Genomic DNA, 20,026 nt, shown 5'->3' on the forward strand with positions numbered 1-20,026 from the left:
CACAAGGATGAATACTAAACAAGGCTGAATAACAAAAAACATGTCCAGTTCTTCACCAATGAAATAGGGTTTTAAAAGCCCTCTATTATGCTATTGATTTAGTGGTAGCAAAATCCAGAAATTATATAAATATCTTAGAGTAGTTTTAATTTCATTTCTAATTGCTAGAGATGATGAGCATTTTTTTTGTATATTTGTTGGTTGATTGTATATCCTCTTCTGACAAGTGTCTGTTCAGGTCCTTGGCCCATTTATTGATTGGATTATTATTATTTTTTTGGTGCTTATCTTATTGAGCTCTTTATATATCCCAGAGATTAGCGCTCTATCTGATGTGTGAGGGGTAAAAATTTGTTCCCAGGATGTAGGCTCCCTATTCATCTCACAGATTGTTTCTTTTGCTGAGAAAAAAAATGTTTTAGTTTGAATTCATCCCATTTGTTGATTCTTGGTTTTAATTCTTCTGCTGTAGGCATTTTATTATACCATCTCACTCCAGTAATAATGGCAGCCATTATGAAGACAAACAACAAGTGCTGGTGAGGATGCAGGGAAAAAGGTACACTTATACACTGCTGGTGGGACTGCAAATTGGTGCAGCCAATTTGGAAAGCTGCATGGAGATTCCTTGGAAAGCTGGGAACGGAACCACCATTTGACCCAGCTATTCCTCTTCTCGGACTATAATCAAAGGACCTAAAAACAACGTACTTCAGGGTCACAGCCACATCAATGTTTAGCTATTGTGAATTCTGCTACTATAAACTGTGGAGCCAACCTAGATGTCCTTCAGTGGATGAATGGATAAAAAAAAAAAAAAGTGGCATTTATACACAATGGAATAGGACTCAGCACTAAAAAATAATAAGATCATGGCATTTGCAGGGAAATAGATGGCATTAGAGCAGATTATGCTAAGTGAAGTCAGCCAATCCCCCAAAAAACAAATGTCCTCTCTAAGGGGGGGTGACTTCAAATGGGGTAGGGAGGAAGAGGGTGGGAGAAGGGGAATTGCATGGATGGTGGAAGGAGATCCTCATTGTTGTACAAAATACATGTAGGAAGATGTGAATTTGGTGTCAACATATCTTGTATACAGAGATAATGATAAATTGTGGTATAAAAGTGTATTAAGAATTGTAATGCAAAAAATAATGAGAGCTCATAAAAATTTTTTTACAGAAACAGTTAAGAGAAAAAATGTGAATAAAGCAATGAAAAATTAAAAAAAATAAAACCGATAAAGAAGTATATGAAAGACTTACCAAGACTACGGGGCACATTGCTAATTGTGGCTTGTATTATTCTAGTATTAGATTTGGGGCTGTCAGTTATTGTGGCATTAAGGAAAGCAATTCCAAATTCAACATCATTAATATTTCCAATAACACTTCCTCTGGCGCGCTGGGGCCCACCTAATGGGGGAATTAAAAACATTCCTGGATTAAGGAAGCAATTTCACAAACATGACATGGGAGGAAAGAAAGCCAATGCTCAGAGATGCTACAAATTTTCTCAAACTTCAAAGAGGTCGTATGACATCTGAATTCAAAAGTGGAATGAATAAGCTTTAAAACATTCTACTTGGGCTGGGACTGTGGCTCAGTGGCAGAGTGCTTGCCTCACATGTGTGAGGCACTGAGTTCAATCCTCAGCACCACATAAAAATGAATGAAGTATATTAAAAAATTCTTTTTTCACGTAACACCCATTGTCCCCCATAAATCTAGGGTCTTTTCAATCTATGTACATCACAGTATTTCCGAAGCCAAAGAAAATCAACACCCAGTCCAACAAGCAAAATAAAGTGTGTGTTTGCTAATTATGACAATCAGTTTACTAAGAAGGTCGTGCACAAAAATAACATAATACACGTTAACTCTTCTCATCCTTTCTACATCCTCTAAGGTAGCTTTAAATAGCTACAGTTTGCAGATTCTAGAAAAAAAAAAGTTCAGAGACATCAAGTAACTTTCCCATTATTACAAAGCTGTACAATAAGGATTCAAACACATTATCTACTTGGCCTTAAAACCTATTGTTTTTCATGTCTTCTTTCTGTTGTTCAACAAAATTATTGATTACTGGAACAAAATAGATGATTAATGGATGCTTTGACAAGACAGGAAACAGTGGAAAAAAACTGGTAATGAAGTTCATAAATATTCATTATATGATGTCTATTACCTGAATACATTTTAAAGCCACCACTAGGTATTTTATATACTGTTATCTCAATAAAATGCTGTTCAACTCCACTTTGAGAAATACAATCAAATTAGGCATTTGATTCTTAGTGACAGAAAACATTTCTTTTTGTTGATTCAGTCTTCACATTCAGAAATTCCTTTGTTCAACAAGTATTGAAGGCAAAAATGTAAAGAAAGAAAAGGATGCTTGCTTCCATAGAGCTTATGTATGAAAAGGGGAGATGGATGTACATTGGAATTCCATAAATAAACGTGAAGTGGAAATGTACTGTGTTCATGGTATCTACGACTCTGGGAGGTCTGAGAAGGTAGATCTTAACCAGGACAGGAGAAGGACATGTGTGACCCTTTGAGAGGAGAGGGGCCAGTTGGAACCTGGTAGGCCAACTTGGATCTTGTCCTCGGTCCTATCCAACTGGAATGACAGGGAAGTAGGTGTCACATGGGCCTAGTTCTCTAGTCCCACCGAGAAACTTGAGTCCCTACACTCAACAGTTGTCTTCTAGTTCTTACCCCCTAGATGGGTCCATGAAACTTCTGCTGGACTCTGTAGCCCCGACTGTGCACCAGTCCAGATTTCCCTGTTCCCTGAGCCACAAAATACTTCACCCCAAACCAGACTGTTGTCATGTCTCAGAAGGGAGCCTCCAAATCCACCTGATATGCAGAGCAGCTGACAGGTGGACACTCGTTCTCTTAGCTTGCCCAGGTCCTACCAATCTTTTCACGTGAACCATGCTCACTCTGCCAATTGGGCTTTCTTGATTTTTCAGGGACCTTTTATTTCTAAAGCAAACTTAACAGAACTTTACTCTCCTTCACCATTTGACTTGTCAAGCTCAGGACTCTCATTTGGCCTGTGCAAACTGGAGCCTTTTATAACGAAGCCTGGAAGGCAGCAGTCAGAGGCTAAAACCCAGCCACAAGCACTTCTAGGGGGAAAGCACACTGTTTTTCTACTTACTCCTTTCAGACTTGGCTCTGTTTTGTAAACTGCGGGGCTCAGAGTGGCACCTGCTTCTGATTTTCACAAAATGTGCTGCCAATGGCCCCACCCAAATCCAACCTAGTTACTTACCTGGACATGCTTGTGTATTGCATCTGGACACCTGAGTAGCATCTCCTGGACAGGAACGGCCACCCTTAGATGGCATTGGACTGTCACACAGCCGGTTCCGAGTCTTTTCACCTCCTCCACAGGAGGCAGAACAGTGGCTCCAGCTCTGCCAGTTTCCCCAATTTCCATCCACTGGGAGCAAGAACAGAATGGTTAACAGTAACAAAGGGGTATTAAAATCTACACCTGGTTTTTCCTCCCATTTAACTTTTATTTTAATGATGGGGCTGTGACAATGAGCACTAAACAAAATGCTTCCCTCCTTCCACTGTCAGGAGTGGAGAAGCTCACCAGGACACATGTCCGTGCTGCATCTCTGGATCTGTGTGTCTGGCCCCACACACGCTCTTCCTCCATTGGAGGGACGCGGGTTATCGCAGGTGCGGAACCTCCGCGTCTGCCCTCCGTCACACGTCCGGCTGCACGTTCCCCAGCCACTCCAAGGACTCCAGTTACCATGGGCTACAACATGGAATAATGTGACAAAAACAGAGCTCTAAAAATGAGAAGCATTAAACAATGACATTCATCCACAACATGTGGAAAGATCTCTAGGAAACACAAATGCATAAATCTATGAATGGGCAACTTCCAAAGGCAGATGGGGTGGCTGTTGCTTTGTCTAGAAATGGGGTATATCCTCTAGTGATTTTGCAATTCCATTTAACATCTATTTACTGTATGTTGTACTTAAAATACCCCAGGAACTAGAAAGGCAGAAATGAGACAGGGTCTTGCTCTTGGTGTGCTCAGGCTGTAATATTCAGGGAACTGTAACCACACAACATCCCGACATCCTAAACCAAAGGCTAAAGGACCAAGTGACACGTATTGTAATTCAGAGGGATTCAGGTCATCATGAAGCTTTAAGAAAGTATAATGTTGACTCACTGTTTCCAACACTCACTTGGACAAGGGTCACTATTGCAAAAATCACTCTGGATATCACTCCCTTCACATTTGCTTCCTCCGTACTGGGGGACAGGGTCAGAGCAGTCCCTTGTTCTCTGTCTGGCACCTCCTCCACAGGACACGGTACAGGCACTCCAGCTGGACCAACTTGTCCACTTGCCATCGACTGCATCGAGAGAAAAACACAAGAGTTTGGTTCCCACCCAAACAGGATAGGGCTAAAAAGGAGATGAGGTTAAACCCTGGGCATGTTAGGTTGAGGGATGCCCTTGTGGGCACAGTCCAAATGGAATAGATTATCACTGGCACACGACCTAGAGAAGATGATGTTAGTTAACTGAAGGTATGAACAGTGTATTTCTCTTACTTGGACAGTGTCTTTCATTGCAAACTTGCATCTGTGTTTCTGCTCCATTGCAGTAGGATCCACCAAACGATGGTGGTGGGTCATTACAAAGCCTCATTCTTGTCTGGGTACCTTTTCCACAGCTTTCGCTGCATGCACTCCAAGGCTGCCAAGCACTCCACACTCCATGAACTACAAAAACCCCAAGAGACAGAGTTTCAAGTCGTGGAACCATGTTTGTTAACAACAAAACAAAAACACAAACAGGCACTGGGGTTGTGGCTCAGCAGTAGAGTGCTCGCCTAACACGTGCGAGGCACTGGGTTTGAACCTCAGTACCAAATAAAAAATAAAAATTTTTAAAATAAATATTTTAAAAATTTAGAGAAACCTAAGAAAACAAAACTATACAAATAAGTAGATTCTGGAATGAACTGATTAGCTCATAATCTAAAATATCGGAAACTGAACCAAAGGAAACATTACAGATGATATTATTTTCTCCTTCTGCTTAGATTTTCAGAGGAATTTGTATCTAAGGAAATTCAGAAGGCCTACCTCATGCCAAAATAAATGCTTAAGATTATCCAAATGTGGATATTTTATTAAAATTAAATTTAATCACAGTACCATATATTAACACAAACCGAGTGTTGAAACCCTAGCTAAGTATTTGTCTACTCTTGGTGCTCTAGGGGAAACAGAATAAAGTAGAAGCTTAGAAACAAGTGTGTGTAACAGATCTAAATGTGGTTCTAGATACTATGAGTATTTCAGCAGTGATAATCTGGACCCCCAGACTGTGACACTACATCTTTAAGCCTGATACAGCTTTGTTCCTACACATGTACTGGGAGCATTCAATGTGTAGTGTGAACTGTTGGAACTCTTTTGAAAACTTTTCTCCATTACATAATGTTCATGAATTAAAAGTTATGAATAACACACTCACCTGCTTCCTAACAACAGAAAAAAAAATCTGACCAGTAGTTTCCAAGAAGTAATATTAAGGCTTTCCTTTTGGTAACTAACATATGACAGCATCTGACCACAAGGACAGGAGCAATTGTGTTTCCTACCAGGTGCACAGGCTGAGAATCAGCACTACGGCTTCTTGTATGGAGAAGTCAGCATCAGGTCATGTTTTAGCTTAAGAAACTTTCTAGATATGGAGGTTTTAAAGTGTTTTCTTTGGTCATCCATTTAACCAAGATATGAACCAGAATAGGGTCATTAAGGTCTGCACCTAAATAACCTCTGAACACAACCTGTGAGACACCAAAATAATAAAGTGAAAATGAAGTAATGAGATCATTATTTATCTGCTTTGTTTTCTAAATATTTTAAAATGTATCTTTTATAACTGATTTTAAAAAAAAAATAAGACAAAAAAGTAGGTTTTTTATGTGGTGCTAAGGATAGAACCCAGTGTCACACATGTGCTTGGCAAGCACTCTGCCACTGAGCCACAACTCCAGCCCTAATTAACTGATTTTTTGATTAGTTGACTATTTATGCTTTGTAGAACCATGCAAACACAGACACAGAATTCTATTTTAGTCAAGATTTTGCACTAAGAAACTATTGACAAAATATAAAAGGAAAGAAGAAAAAAGTCTTTAAATAGGTGCAGATGTTATTTGAAATTACTTCTGTATTAAGTCAGATTGTAGATGCTCATAACAGTTATATGTCCACTATAATTTCAAAAATTCTACAGTTCTAATTATTGCACCATATTCTATTTTCAAGGCTGTTGGTTAACCAAAGCTCAAACCTCTGGCAATATAAAAGCATAGATGGACTTCTTTATTGGATTATAGATGAATGACATTTATCACTTAGTATCTGTTGGGTTCCTACTACACATAACTAGATGTTTTCACATGAGGACCTTCATGTCCTTTATTTTTTATTTTTATAAAGTACAGGAAGCCCTAAACAGAACTGACATTCATGACGCAAAATGTGATAGGGTTGAAATGTTTCTTTTAGAGGAATGGAATGATAAAAAAGAAATCAAAGGCATGAAAGATCATGATATCTGGATGATATTGAAAAAAGAAAAACAACGAACCAATAAGATACAACTACAGAGGAAGTACTATATGAGAAAAATGCAAAATATAATAACTGAACTTGTTGCTCCATTTGGTTGTAATTCTGATTATAGAAGATCACTTGATCCCAGAGCTGGGAGCTAGGACTGTGGGGGAGACATCCAGGGTCTGAGGATCTGCTCTGCTCTTTCTGGCTGTACAACTGCACACAAGTGACTTGGCCTCAGTGTGCCTAGTTCCATCATCTGCAATATGTGGACTATAAAAGAGCTTACCTTATTAGGGGCAGGGTGAGAAATGACGAGTTTATAGAGGAAAAGTGATTGGAAAGTATAGGATATAAAGTAAGAACTGTGTGAGTTATAAGCTATTTTGATTGTCACTCAAAGCTCTTCATACTTTTCATGAAGACACTTAAAAATGCTCATTCTTTAATAAATCTGTAACTATATGCATATATAATATCTCATCACTATAAATATATAAAATGCAATCATTTGCAAATGGTGAAGTCTGCCCACCTCAGATGATATCTTTTTTTTTTTTTTTTTTGGAGAGAGGATTGGCAACTTAAAAATATTGTACTCTTAACTGGGAGAAAAACATACAAGTTTGAAATATCTACTTGCACCCAGAATGAAAGAAGTACTCCAAGAATCATGGGGACATCCATCTCAAAAGAACACTCAACCTAGCCTGAAGAGGTTTGCCTCCACTAAGTGAACCCAGGATATTTTGAGCCACCACGAAAAACAATGGTAATAGTGATGATAAACCATTAAATGATACCTGAGTATCACTACTGAATTATACAAGTCCCTACTGATATAATCAAGAAATAAAGAAATAACAAGGACAAAGTTATTTACAATGCAGAATCAATAACAGATGCAGAAGACATGATGGAGTTAGAAAATTGTTGTTTGAAGAGATCACAGAAATGATGATTCAAATCAGAATCATCATATGAATGCTAGAACTGGTGGTGAAATCATGTATATATGATCTCAAAGTTCCCTAAAGCGTACTTTTTAGTTATAAAGGTAAAAGTTGTGACTATATAGCAGCAGGTACCACCTTGAACAAGGAGCAAAGCCAGTCAGGGTGAACTGACGACATATGCTTTCTGAAAGGAGGACACAAAACCACTTCTATGGTGTCCTTACCAAAATGTAGTCATGAGGAATTATCAGACAAATGCAAGTTAAAACTGTTCTATAAAATGATGAGCCTAACCCCTGGTATGGTGGTGCATACCTGCAATCCCAGCTACTCAAGAGGCTGAAGTAGAAGGATGGGAAATCTGACATCACTTTGAGCAACTTGGGCAATTTAAAATTTTATTTCAAAAAGGGCTAGGTATATAGCTCAGTGATAGAGCCATTGCCTAGCATGCATGAGGTCCTGAGTTCAATCCCTAGTACTGCATCATCGTCCTCCTCCTCATCATCATATGATTGGCTTGTACACTTCAAAATTACCAAGGTCATGAAACACAATGAGAGATAGGAATTGTTCCAGTTAAAAAAAAGACTAAAGAGACAAGACAAATATGTCAGTGTGATCCTGGATTGGATCTTGGAGTAGAAACAAGAAGAAAAGAGTGATGAGGAATTTGCTGGAACAATTGGCAATATTAGAATGTGTACTATTCTAATATTGGATATTGGGAAGAGATAATGATATTAAATAATATTCTTGCATCTGTGTTACATTTACCAATTTTGATAACTTTACTAAGCCTATGAAAGAGAACAGGGTTATTTTAGGAAAACACAAATAATCAGTGAATCTGGGTAAGAGTAACATAGTAGTTCTTTATGCTATTGTTTCAGCTTTCCTTTAAGTTTGACATAGTTGAAAATAAATTCACACTAAAAGCAAACCTCTTATGTGCCTAAGATTTTTACATCCATTCCCCCCCCCCTCGCCCCCGCACCCAGCAAATGAGAAGATAGTCTTAGGCTATCTGTGCATTGGTGAGAAGGGGAAGCTACTCAATCCCAAGAGAAAAAGCTGACCTGTATTTTAGCATATTTACAAATATCGTTTAGTTTTTCATTATATAGTTATGGCTGAAAAAGAGTATAAAAATTTCTCTAATCAGGTATTTCTGGCTCTTTTTACTTTATAACATAAAGCTATTATATTTCGAGTTTTCATTCTTTAAGACCAAAACAAATCCTTGGCTTTTGGTTCATTTTGTTTAAGATTTCAGGACAGTGTTTCATTTTTAAAATCTAACAGAAGTTCTCAACTGCAAACAAAAATGCCCAGGATCCCAGAAAACAGGCTTGTGAATCAAATCAACTTCTGTTCATATCCTTGATTGACTTTCTTTCCCCACATTAGAGTTGTACGTAATGGTGGGTGATTCACTTTTTACTAGCTTTGTAACCTTAACAAATTACTTAACATTACTTTTTGAGTCTTTCCTTATTGTCAAAATAGAATGCAGTACCCAACATGCTGGATACCTGTCTCCTTTGGATTAGTCCACATCCCTTTGACTGTCCTAGCTACGGCGTATTTCTCCATTGTGATCCCTCACTTCAACTCCTTGAGTTTGTTCATGATACTTTCAGTATTTGAATGATACCGTCTATCTATAGTTCTAATTCTAGCAATTAGAACAGTACCTGAACACAGAGCAGGTGCTCAGCAAATACATATTGACTAGATGAATGAAAGAAGGAATAGCCTCCCCTGTATTCCATGTGATTTCTCTGCGGCAGCCGGACAAGGTGGAGGGCCACGTCACCAAGCTGCTTATCAGAATATCCTTCTGAACTCAGTTGAGTTCATACATAAGCATGTAACAAAACCAGTCACAAACAGGCTTCTTCCTCCGAGGCTGATATGAATTCTGAGAGACTGAGGAACTCTTTCTCTGAGACTTTAGATCCAAAACTATGAGCCAGTAGCTGCCAACAGTCATTTTTTTCCCCACCCATGGAAACAGTGTTTTGGAGAATAAAGCTAAAGAGAGGAAAGCAGAGAGGAGAGATGGAAAACCCACTAATAAAACCATTAGCCAAGTCCTTGCATTCAATCATCCCTGAAAGAAGAGTTTTCTCCTGAAGTTAGTTTGATTTCTGTCACTTCAATCAGAAAGAGCCCTGAAATACCAAGTCAATAACAACCTGCACAAAAAGTACCTAGCTTGGGCCTATCATGTTCCGAGTATTAGTGAATGGGAGTTACTAGAATTTTACCCCTCACCAATGGTGTGTTTCTGAGGAAGGCTTTGACCTCTCTAGGCTCACTATTCTCACCTCAACTGGATAGTTGGAATAGATGCTACCCGAAGTCCTCATCAGCTCTAAGGTTTTATGACTTTGTAAATATTTAAGTTTTCTCTACATGGTTAAAAAGTACTCTGCAGTGAAGAGCCTTTTTCACGTTCCATTAAATCAGATATTTTACTTAACATTGATTAATGTCCTTCACAGGTTTATCCATGAACCAGAACCAAGAACAGAGAGCATAAATTTGTTCTCAAGGGTGAAGGTCATAACATCTTTGCACAAAAAGGAGACTGTAATGCTTTTATAGAAATTCAAATGTAAGAGTTTTGGATATCCTAATATTACTGATGGATTATTACCTGGGCAAGGCTTAATGTTGCACATAATTGTTTCCACAGCATTCCCCTCACATGGACGCCCACCGTGCTGAGCTGATGGGTTATTGCAAGTTCTGGTCCTCGTTCGGTTGCCTCGTCCACAGTTCTTTGTGCATTCTTCCCAGAGACTCCATTCTGACCAGTGACCATCCACTGCACAAAGGTGAACCATTAAGCCATGAGTTACATTTCAATTATTATACTGAGGTAGTCTACAGGCAAAGAATGGAAGGCGTATCTATTAAGCACATGCCTATCAACCGAAGGCAGAACTGTACCTGGACATGGCCTATTTTGACAATTTCGCATTTCTGAATCTGACCCTTGGCACGACTTCCCACCATTGGCTGGAAGGGGGTTGTTGCAGAGTCGACTCCTCTTCTGGATGCCTTTTCCACAGGTGACACTGCAGGATCTCCAGGCAGACCATGGGGAAAATCCACCATGAACTGCAAGCAAAACATTGAACTTTGTCTCAGCGTTTTTACATCCAGAATTGTAAATCAGACTTCAGTTAAGTTGTATACTGGGTGCAGATCTGAATCTATGATTGTTGAAGAATGGCTTATGGAAGCTTTACTTTAAGGTAAAGCTAATATCTAGGAGAGAAGAACTTCAGTTTATTAGCATTCTCTCTCAGGTCTGAGCTGCTGGAAGTTAGAGACCATGACGTTTATATACTGTTTACCTTTTGAGTATGTATCATTCTAAAATATATAATCAATATTGATTTCTGATAATTTATTTGACTAAATTTTGAATAAAAAATTTAGTTTGGGATTTTTTTCGAATCATTCACTTGGCATTTTGAAATAATCTGTATAGTTTTATTCTCTTCAGTCTTAAACTGTAATGTGATTTTGTTCTATGCCCATCTAGAAATGTCTTACCATTAAAGAGATTCAGACCAAGATGCATGATAATTTTTATGATTTGAGTTGCTGCAGGTACTGTTTAATATGAATATCCCCCTAGTCACACTCACCCTGGACTATGATAGGCACTCTGACAAGCACAGAACCCATTAAGTTACGAGCGACACATTCATATTCAGAAGTATCTTCTTTCTGAGCGGCTGCAATATGTAATGAGTTGTTGGGCAACACACGAATTCGGTCATCCCAGGGGATGGTGTGCCCTTGTCTGGACCATGTAACAGTTGGATGAGGTTCTCCAGTTGCCTGACAATCCAATGTGACTTTGCCACCGGCATTAATAATCGTTTCCACTGGTTCAAGAGTAATAACAGGAGGACCTGTGTAAAGTACATACCGTTAACATTTCTTCATAGACAACATGGTAACATTATTATGAAAAAAATTAGGCTGATTCATTGATAAAACACTGTTGCTTCCCAAGCCTAAGATTATAGGTTTAACTGACAATCATAAAAATTCTCAAACTCCTTTTTTTTTTTTTTTTTAAGTGTCAAGAATTTAAAATCCTCCAGGGGGTTAGCCTAGAGCATGGCCTCTTCAGTGATGCTTTCTAATTCAACTTTTGCTTCGATTCCTCACTACTCTGTCTCTGTCCTTAAAATTTGTGCCTACTTTAGAAGGTTGCTGTTAGAATCCATTAAGATGACTAAGCATAAATTTTAAACTAGTAAGCACACAGTAATCATAGTTACTATTGCTGTTGTTGTCTATGCCTTACATGAATATTCATGTCTCTCCTTCAGTTGTTTTTCAGGTAGAGTACTTATTAACTCAATCTTCATCACCAGTCATTGTTCGTTTGTTCAATAAACGTGAATAGAGAGCTTACTATTTTCTAGGCATTGTGCTAGGTGCTGAGAATACAGAGTTAACAATTATTATTTCTAGCTCAAGGAGTTTATATCCCACTAATAAGACAGATAAGTAACTAATCATTTACCAGTATTATAGTATACTATAGAATATATGCTAATATGGGAGCATAAACCACAGTAACAATATGTCAAACCAAAGCTTTCCATTGGACATGGAAAGGAAAAGGAAGAGATGTTGAAAATTAAGAATTGATGACTCTAGGGTATTGATTTGGACAACAGGGTGTCTGTTTAGACAATTCAATAGATTACAGAAATGTGTTGGGGGCAGTTAGGGGTAAATGATGACTAGATCCATCCAGGACTGTTGAGGTTGAGATGTCTGTGAGACATTCATCTAGAGATGCCAGGATGGCAGGTGGATATTCACATCTAAACCTCAGAATAGAGATGTGGGAAAGGATTATAGATTTGTGAGTCTTTCATGAGTAGTTTCAGAAGATTGTCTAGCATGATTAAAAAGAGGGCCAAACAGGGGCTGGAGATGTGGCTCAAGCGGTAGCACGCTCGCCTGGCATGCGTGCGGCCCGGGTTCGATCCTCAGCACCACATACAAATGAAGATGTTGTGTCTGCCGAAAACTGAAAAATAAATATTAAAAAAATTCTCTCTCCCTCTCTCTTAAAAAAAAAAAAAAAAAAAAAAAGAGGGCCAAACAAAGAAACCATTGCAACTCAGCGAGACCCTGTCTCTAAATAAAATACAAAATAGGGCTGGGGATATGACTCAGTGGTTAGTGCCCCCGAGTTCAATCCCTGGTGTGGGGGGAAGCCCAATTATGTGGGAGAGGAAGACACAACATGAAGATAGATTTAGACAATCAGGAGACTAGAAAGGATGATCCACCTGGAGAATAGTAGCATACAAGGTTTCAGACAGTGGTTAAGACCAAAGTCGTCTTTTAGGTTGAGAAGTGTTATCTGTAATGAACAGAACTTAACAACAAAACAGAAGTACAATGTTGTTTGATATGATGTTAATATGCTGAAAAGGGATAACTGATATGTGTTTTATAAAAATAATTCCCTCACATGAAGTTGGGACTCTCAGCCATGAGTCCTATAGTGCATTATATGTATACATGCCCCACATCATTCCAGTCATGTGCCCTTAACGGATGATTACGTTAACCTCACTCTACAAAGTTTTAGGACCAATAATTTTATTTCCCTTCTAGTATTTAGATTAGATTATGACTTTGCACAACTGCTATTGAATAATGTAAATACCTCAAATTTGTCACCCAACACTAAGTGACTACAAAATGACTAAATAAGTTCATCTGTTCATATTACTATAGCCAAAGAAAGTACCAAATAAAACTCAGCATCCTCATTTAGATACCATATTTGAGCATTTCTAATTGTTCCATAAAGCAATCAATTGACATAGAAATAAAATTCCACATGTACATCTTTCAAGGTTACAATAATTCCATCATTCACATGATTATCAATCAAATACGAGCATTTTATCCAAATGAACACATTGCTTCTGGTGGTTCAATCTTAATTTGAGCTGAATTGTATTTGTGGCTTTGTGATATGCTCCATTTGTTTTCAATCAGTACAGAGATGAGCTGATCTAACTCAGCCTTACTGGGTCAGTGGAGCACCCATCCAGCGGGAACTAATTGTGTTGTACCCTATTTACATTCACCCCACAAAGAGCCAAAGAGCCAAGGGAAGCCAGGGGAACGACATTTATATGGAAAATGTGGCCTATTATATTCTTGTTGTGGTGACTCATAATTTACATCAGCATATTAACATTGCTGGAAAGATGTACAGAAAAGAAACCTGGTATGTCTAAGCAAGGCAGGGCACACAGTAGTGTTCTTTATGTATTTAATAAATAAATAGACTTTTAAAAAGCCATTTTTTCCCCCTCAGGCTAATTTGACCATGGAATGCTCTCCAATAACACACCATGAGATTATCATTTGACATATATGTCCTTTAGTTAAACATTGCCTTAGATATCTGTTAAATACCTATGATGGACTCGAGTCTTACAGAACTAGTTTGGCCAACAGCCGTTATGAAATACCAGTCTAGAGAATCTCTCACAAGTGAATGAAGAGAATATAAATTCAATCTGTTAAATACTGAGTCTATCTACAAAATAAGTTGGTTTGCTTAAATTCCCAGTCCAATGATTTTGTCCTCAGGTCACCTCTCGGTATGGTTCTGTAGACTGTGCGGTGGGCCCCTGGAAACTTTCATGGTTTTCTAATTATGAAATCTCCATTTTTTGATTGCTTTCACTACAGGGCTCCATGAAGAGCATATGGATTCCACCCAGAGCACAGTTATTTCATGGAAGATGATGGCAACCCACCAGGAGCACTTCTGAGCTCATTTACGTTAGTCTCTAGTTTTAATATTTTTTAAAGTGCTATCTTTGTAAGCATGCTATAAGAATTGTGGTGAACCACAGGAAGGGTACTCCACTGAATCTGTTGTAAAAAGGGCTGTGCCACCAGTCAATGCATTTTATACTGTGTATGTTAGGTAAAGTAAGAACAGCATCTGGGAAAAAGTAGATCAGTTTATGTTCAATGACAATAGCAGGATTGTCAGGAGAAATCTAAGGTAGGCACACTGAGCTAGAGCAAATGGACTTGCTGTAAAATTAAAGAAAAGGAACACTCTTCATTAGGCAACCTTTCTTTGAGTATGAATTAGGGTTTAATTAAGCAGCTTACTTTGCAGAGTCAGACTCATGCTGCGCTCTACCACCCCAGCTTCATTGGTAGCTACACATGTATAGTCACCAGCATCTTCATTCTATGGAAATAAGCAGTATTTTCATAAAAAATGTGAGCCTACAGAAAAGCGCAAGTCACTTTTTCACCACAATGCTAGTTTATTTGAAATTTCATTTTTGATAAAGCATTTTAATGGAAATAGAAACATCTACATATTTTTAAACTCACAATTAGGCCTAAACAGAGAGGGATAAAAAGGGAAATGGGTGGAGGTATAGCCTAACAGCCTGTTGTCAATCTCCAAGAATTATGACTGGTAGGAAATCAAAGCAAAAGTAACATTATTTTATAACCACTATTTAAAAATGTCTTACTAACTCAAAGTGTCATTTTTATTCTTATGAATACCTTAAAAAGCATTAAAGTAATTGGTGCATAGCAACAAATAAAGAGTACTTTATAATGGAGGTTGTTAACAATATATTAAGTAAGGTCTCCGTCTAGGGAGTTTGAAATTTAGGAGACAAAGCAAAGCAAAACACACAAAACTAATCTACTTAAAGAAATAAATTATAGCATGGAAGCCACAAATTACACATATGTGGTATAGAAAATAAGTAAAATTCATATAGTGTTTATTTTCTGTACCACACATGTTTTTAATTAGAGGTTTCAATGTACTATCCAAATAGAAGTTTCTAGTAGGTAGCTGGAAACAGAACATGGAAGAGTTTCAGGATGGAAGATACATATTTAAGAATCTGAGGCTGGGGTTGTGGCTCAGTGGTAGAGCACTTGTCTTGCATGTGGGAGGGCTCAATCCTCAGCATCACAAAAAACATAAAAATGAATGAAATAAAGCTATATAAAGACGTTACCTCTCTTTAAGAATCTGAAGTTGTATGGTAATCAAATTAGTATTCATATTAACATTGGTATTAGAAGAAATATACAGAATTCAGAAATAGTAATATTTGGATAAAGGAAAAGGGGAGAAAATACAAATGAAAAAGACAGATTTCTTAGTGTGACATCAACTCCAAGTACAAATAATCTCTCATGGTGAAGTAAAAGCAAGCAAAATAAAGTCTGAGGATGAGCCACTGGAACAGGTGATTAGTTAATGTATTTTAATTATTATTTCGATCAATTAAACAAGCGAAGCATCTAAAACGGGTTCATAAAACATGAGTTAACAAATTAACCATATGTATTCTAGTTAAGGAGTTTTTCAAGGAAATACCTCACTTTAGGGTCACTTGGCCTCCAAATTAGAACAATACCGCAAATACACTCATTTCCCTAATTGCTGAAGTTTTGGGAAAGCCTGATATAGTTGTCAGTTTATTATCAACATCTACCCTATAACGTACTTGTAACTATTTGTAGCTCTTCCATTTCCTTGCTCTAAAACAGACGTGCATGTATTTACTTGAAAGGACTGAAAAATATCACAAATATTGTCTCAGTTTTTTAAAAAGAATCCAGCTGATGAATGGATAAAGTGAATGTGAGCACATAGACAATGGAATGCTATTCAGACATTAATAAAAAGGATGTCATCTTGTTATCTGTGACCACGTGGAGAGAACTACAGATATTATCTTAAGCCAGACACAGAAACAAGTGCTGGTTGATCTCACTCATACGTGGAATATAAAAAGTTGATCTTATAGAAGTTGAGAATAGACTGGTGCTGAGCAGAGGATGGGGAGATTAGGGCAGACAGAGGGCTGCAGGAAGGTTGATCACTGGGTACTAAGTTAGAGTTAGATGGGAGCAAGGACTTCCGCTGTGCTAGTGCACAGCAGTGTTTCCATATATAACATAGTGTATGTTTCCAAAAGCTAGAAAAAATGATTTTGAATGTTTTAACCATAAGAAATGTGAAGTGTTTGGAGAGGTCAAAATGTTTAATCTGATTTAAACATTACATAATGTATATATCAAAACATCTTATGGTGTCCCACTATATGTACGTTATTGTTTTTATCTACCAAAGATCAATTTCAAAAAATTAAAGGTAAAAATGCAAAAGAGAATTCAGTGGTTCAGATTTTATGAGTTACATAGGAATGAAAGAGAAACACTTCTCATCTGTGTTACTTACACAGGAGAACTGGCTGTAGAACTTTAAGTGTGCAACAGTTTCCCTGTAACTTACCACAGTGCCGTAGATGGCCAGGGAGCCGTTGCCTAGCTGTTGGATTCGGTGGCTACCTGCAATATCCACCCCCTTTCTACTCCACTGGATGGTTGGGGCAGGGTCTCCCTTCACCTCACAATTCAGGATCGCATTCCCGCCAAGAGGTTCAATCCAGTTAGAAGGGTAGTCACCTTTGAAGACTGGAGGTTCTGGAAAACATCATCGAACAGGCTCAGACTCAAAGTAGGTGCTGATAATTTCTTTGTGAGTATTGACCCATTTAGGAGGATAATTTAGTAAACTGGGGGAAAAGTCACTTAAAAACTTCTTGGGTTTTCCATGCTCAACACCAGATCATTTTGTCAATTCTAATATTCTCAGGGGGTGATTCCACTGTGCGGAATGATTTCTTTATTTCTTTCCCAAGTGATGTATGCAGATTTTTCTCATGAATTTGCACATCTGAGAAATTGAACTGAATGGGTTAATAAACTGAAGCTATATTGTATTACTACATAAGAGGGAAACAAAACAGAAACCATTCATTACAGATCAAGTGTAAATAAAAAACGGAGTGCTTTTCCCTACCTTTCACATAAACAAATCCGATCGCCTTCACAAAACCCACGCTGTTCTCTGCGGTGCACACGTAAGTGCCCGAATCCTCTTTTGACACCTTTTCAATAACAAGTTCACTGTGTCCATCGCCTCTGTCAGTGTGGGCTGAGGGGAACAAGTCAGGAAACAACACAAATGTTTCTCAGAAACCTCGGAAAAGGTTCACGACCGCTCAGTATTTTGCAGGTTAGATTTATGAGTCGGTCAGCAGCGAACCAGAGAGACCTCATCATGGCACTGGGCAAGAGAGGCCTTTCCACAGATCTCTCCCTCTGGGCTATTTACTGTGTCTATAGACACTCATTTGAAAAACAGCCAGAGGAACAGGAAAAGTGAATGAAAACAAACATTTTTTTTTTTAAAAAAATTATTTTAGATTAAAGTCAACCTTTCATCTCAGTGTGTTGCTTAAAACTGGCTCAACATCTCTCTGGGTTTCAAAACGTCTTTCATTCAGAAATATGGCGTTTTCCATCTCATTCCACTAACACTTTTCCTCCCAAACAATTTCATCAGAACATGAAAAACCTTTTCAATTACAAGTCAACTGACTTGGCAAGTCAGAGGGGAAATCATGAAAATATATGCTAGTTAGGTAATAACCACAACATGAACCGATTTGTAATAAATTTAAACGTTGTATTATTAAGTCATAATGGTGATGACATAAATATTTACAAAGGCGGTTATAATATTTGGAAGAGAATGTAAGTTAATAACACATGCTAATCTTTTTTTTTTTTTTTTCCTCAGAAGCAAATGTTATTCTTTAATAATGAAAATCAACCGTGGAGAAGCACTCTCTCACATCAGCAAATGCAAGGAAGAGTAACTAAAAAAAGACATTTTACTTCAAACCACTTATAACCAGGTACCTATGTCAGAATTACCTCTGAAGGTTACAAAAAACATTTAGGTCCAGGCCTCACTTTTGGAGAAGATTGCAGTGGAGAAGGGGGTGGGGGCGGAGGTCAGGACTCTTATTTTCATTTTCTTTCTTTATTTTTTGTGGTGCTGGGGATAGAACCAGGCCTTGTGCATGCGGATCAAGCCGTCCACTGAGATACACACTCAGCCCTGGACCTGTGTATTTTTACAAAACTCTTCAGGGAGGTACTGGGGAACAAAATTGACCAAATTATGCTACGTGAACATGAGAATATGTCACAATGTTTTCTACTTTTATGTGTAATTATAACGTACCAATTAAAAATAATTTTAAAAAATGCATTTATTTGAAGAAAAGGCTCTTCAGGTGACTCTGCTGCTTCCTTCTGGTTGAGTTACTGTATTTAGCTTAACTAGGCCTCTTGGGGTTTTTTGACCATTGCTTAGGGGTGTAGGTGCCTGTCTTGCAGATCTTGCAGATTATCCAGAAACAGTAAAGAGCTTGGCTTCTGACTTTTTTGGAGTCTGTCTCAGGTCTTTTTTTTTTTTCCCCCTCATGAAGTTACTTTCTCCTTTTTTCATTTTTGGCTTCTTTCTTGGGTCTTCACCTTGCGTCTCAGGCTCTGTAACTTCTGGGGTCTCTGCAGCTGACAAGGTCTTTCTCTTTTTGCCATAACGTGTGCCTGGGACCAGGACTCTTTTCAGAGTAGAGATTTCCAGTGGCATGTTTTTGCATCTCGACATTTTCTCATCTGGTATTTCCTCACTGGTACCAGTTATGAATTTCACCTTCAGATTTACCTGGCATTTGGAATTGGGTTTTACTGCACCAGTGTTTCTCTCGGGTCCTTGGCTGGAGAACCATCCATTTTACACACTATGTTAGGACTGCTGAAGGCTTCTTCCTCTGTTGCCTAGACTTTGGTTTTTCTTCTTCCACTTGGGCTTTTCATGATTCTTCTCCTCTTTCTTTTTTCTTCACCTCCTTTCCTTGAGACTACAGAAGGGGAAGCGACTTCTTGGCTTTCACACACAGGAGTTTTAAGCTTTCTCACTTCTCTGCCATGTTTTGTGACATTAATGATATTTTTCAACCATGTGCTGAATCTGCCTTCTGGTGTGACCCATGGGTACAGTACCACAAGAACCACTTTCAAAGACGTTTAAGACAATTCCACCAATGGTGGGTGCCGTTGATCACTTTTGGGAAAATCTTGGCTGGAATGTTTATAGGTACTGGAACTTTCTTCCTCCGATAGAAATATTTCCCTTTGTATGAAGATGAAAGCCACTTAATTCTTTCGTCAGTGAGGAAGAAAAGGAGGAAGTCAAAACTTCCCTCCAGGCAGAGCTTGGCTTTCCCGGCTTTCGAGTCCATTTTTAAAGTTCATGAAGGAATAATCCAAGAGATGGTTTTAATTTCATGCTTGTTCAAAAGCTTTCTATAGAAACATTCTGTCTGTTGAGTAGATATGAGTTCATCCTTGGTACTTACCAACAGATTTCTGAAAATCTGATCAGATACCAATACTTTCTTAGTTCTTCTGGAATTTCCCATGATACCACCATGATTTCCTTTTA

General features: G+C 38.2%; 1 protein-coding gene across 1 annotated transcript in view; it reads right to left on the reverse strand.

Moving 5' to 3' along the window:
• The window catches only part of Hmcn1 (hemicentin 1), a 392,095-nt gene that overhangs the window by 25,126 nt on the left and 346,943 nt on the right, over positions 1–20,026 (reverse strand). Inside the window, exons 84-94 of the mRNA XM_026392850.2 lie at positions 17,528–17,662; positions 16,958–17,148; positions 14,791–14,872; positions 11,256–11,525; positions 10,549–10,719; positions 10,253–10,423; positions 4,607–4,777; positions 4,235–4,405; positions 3,619–3,789; positions 3,289–3,459; positions 1,266–1,415 (exon numbers count right to left, since the gene is read on the reverse strand). Coding sequence (XP_026248635.2) covers positions 1,266–1,415; positions 3,289–3,459; positions 3,619–3,789; positions 4,235–4,405; positions 4,607–4,777; positions 10,253–10,423; positions 10,549–10,719; positions 11,256–11,525; positions 14,791–14,872; positions 16,958–17,148; positions 17,528–17,662 — 1,854 coding nt within the window. The remainder of the gene's footprint in view (positions 1–1,265; positions 1,416–3,288; positions 3,460–3,618; positions 3,790–4,234; positions 4,406–4,606; positions 4,778–10,252; positions 10,424–10,548; positions 10,720–11,255; positions 11,526–14,790; positions 14,873–16,957; positions 17,149–17,527; positions 17,663–20,026) is intronic.

Source organism: Urocitellus parryii, chromosome 9 (genome assembly GCF_045843805.1).
Source record: "Urocitellus parryii isolate mUroPar1 chromosome 9, mUroPar1.hap1, whole genome shotgun sequence".
Lineage (NCBI taxonomy): Eukaryota > Metazoa > Chordata > Mammalia > Rodentia > Sciuridae > Urocitellus > Urocitellus parryii.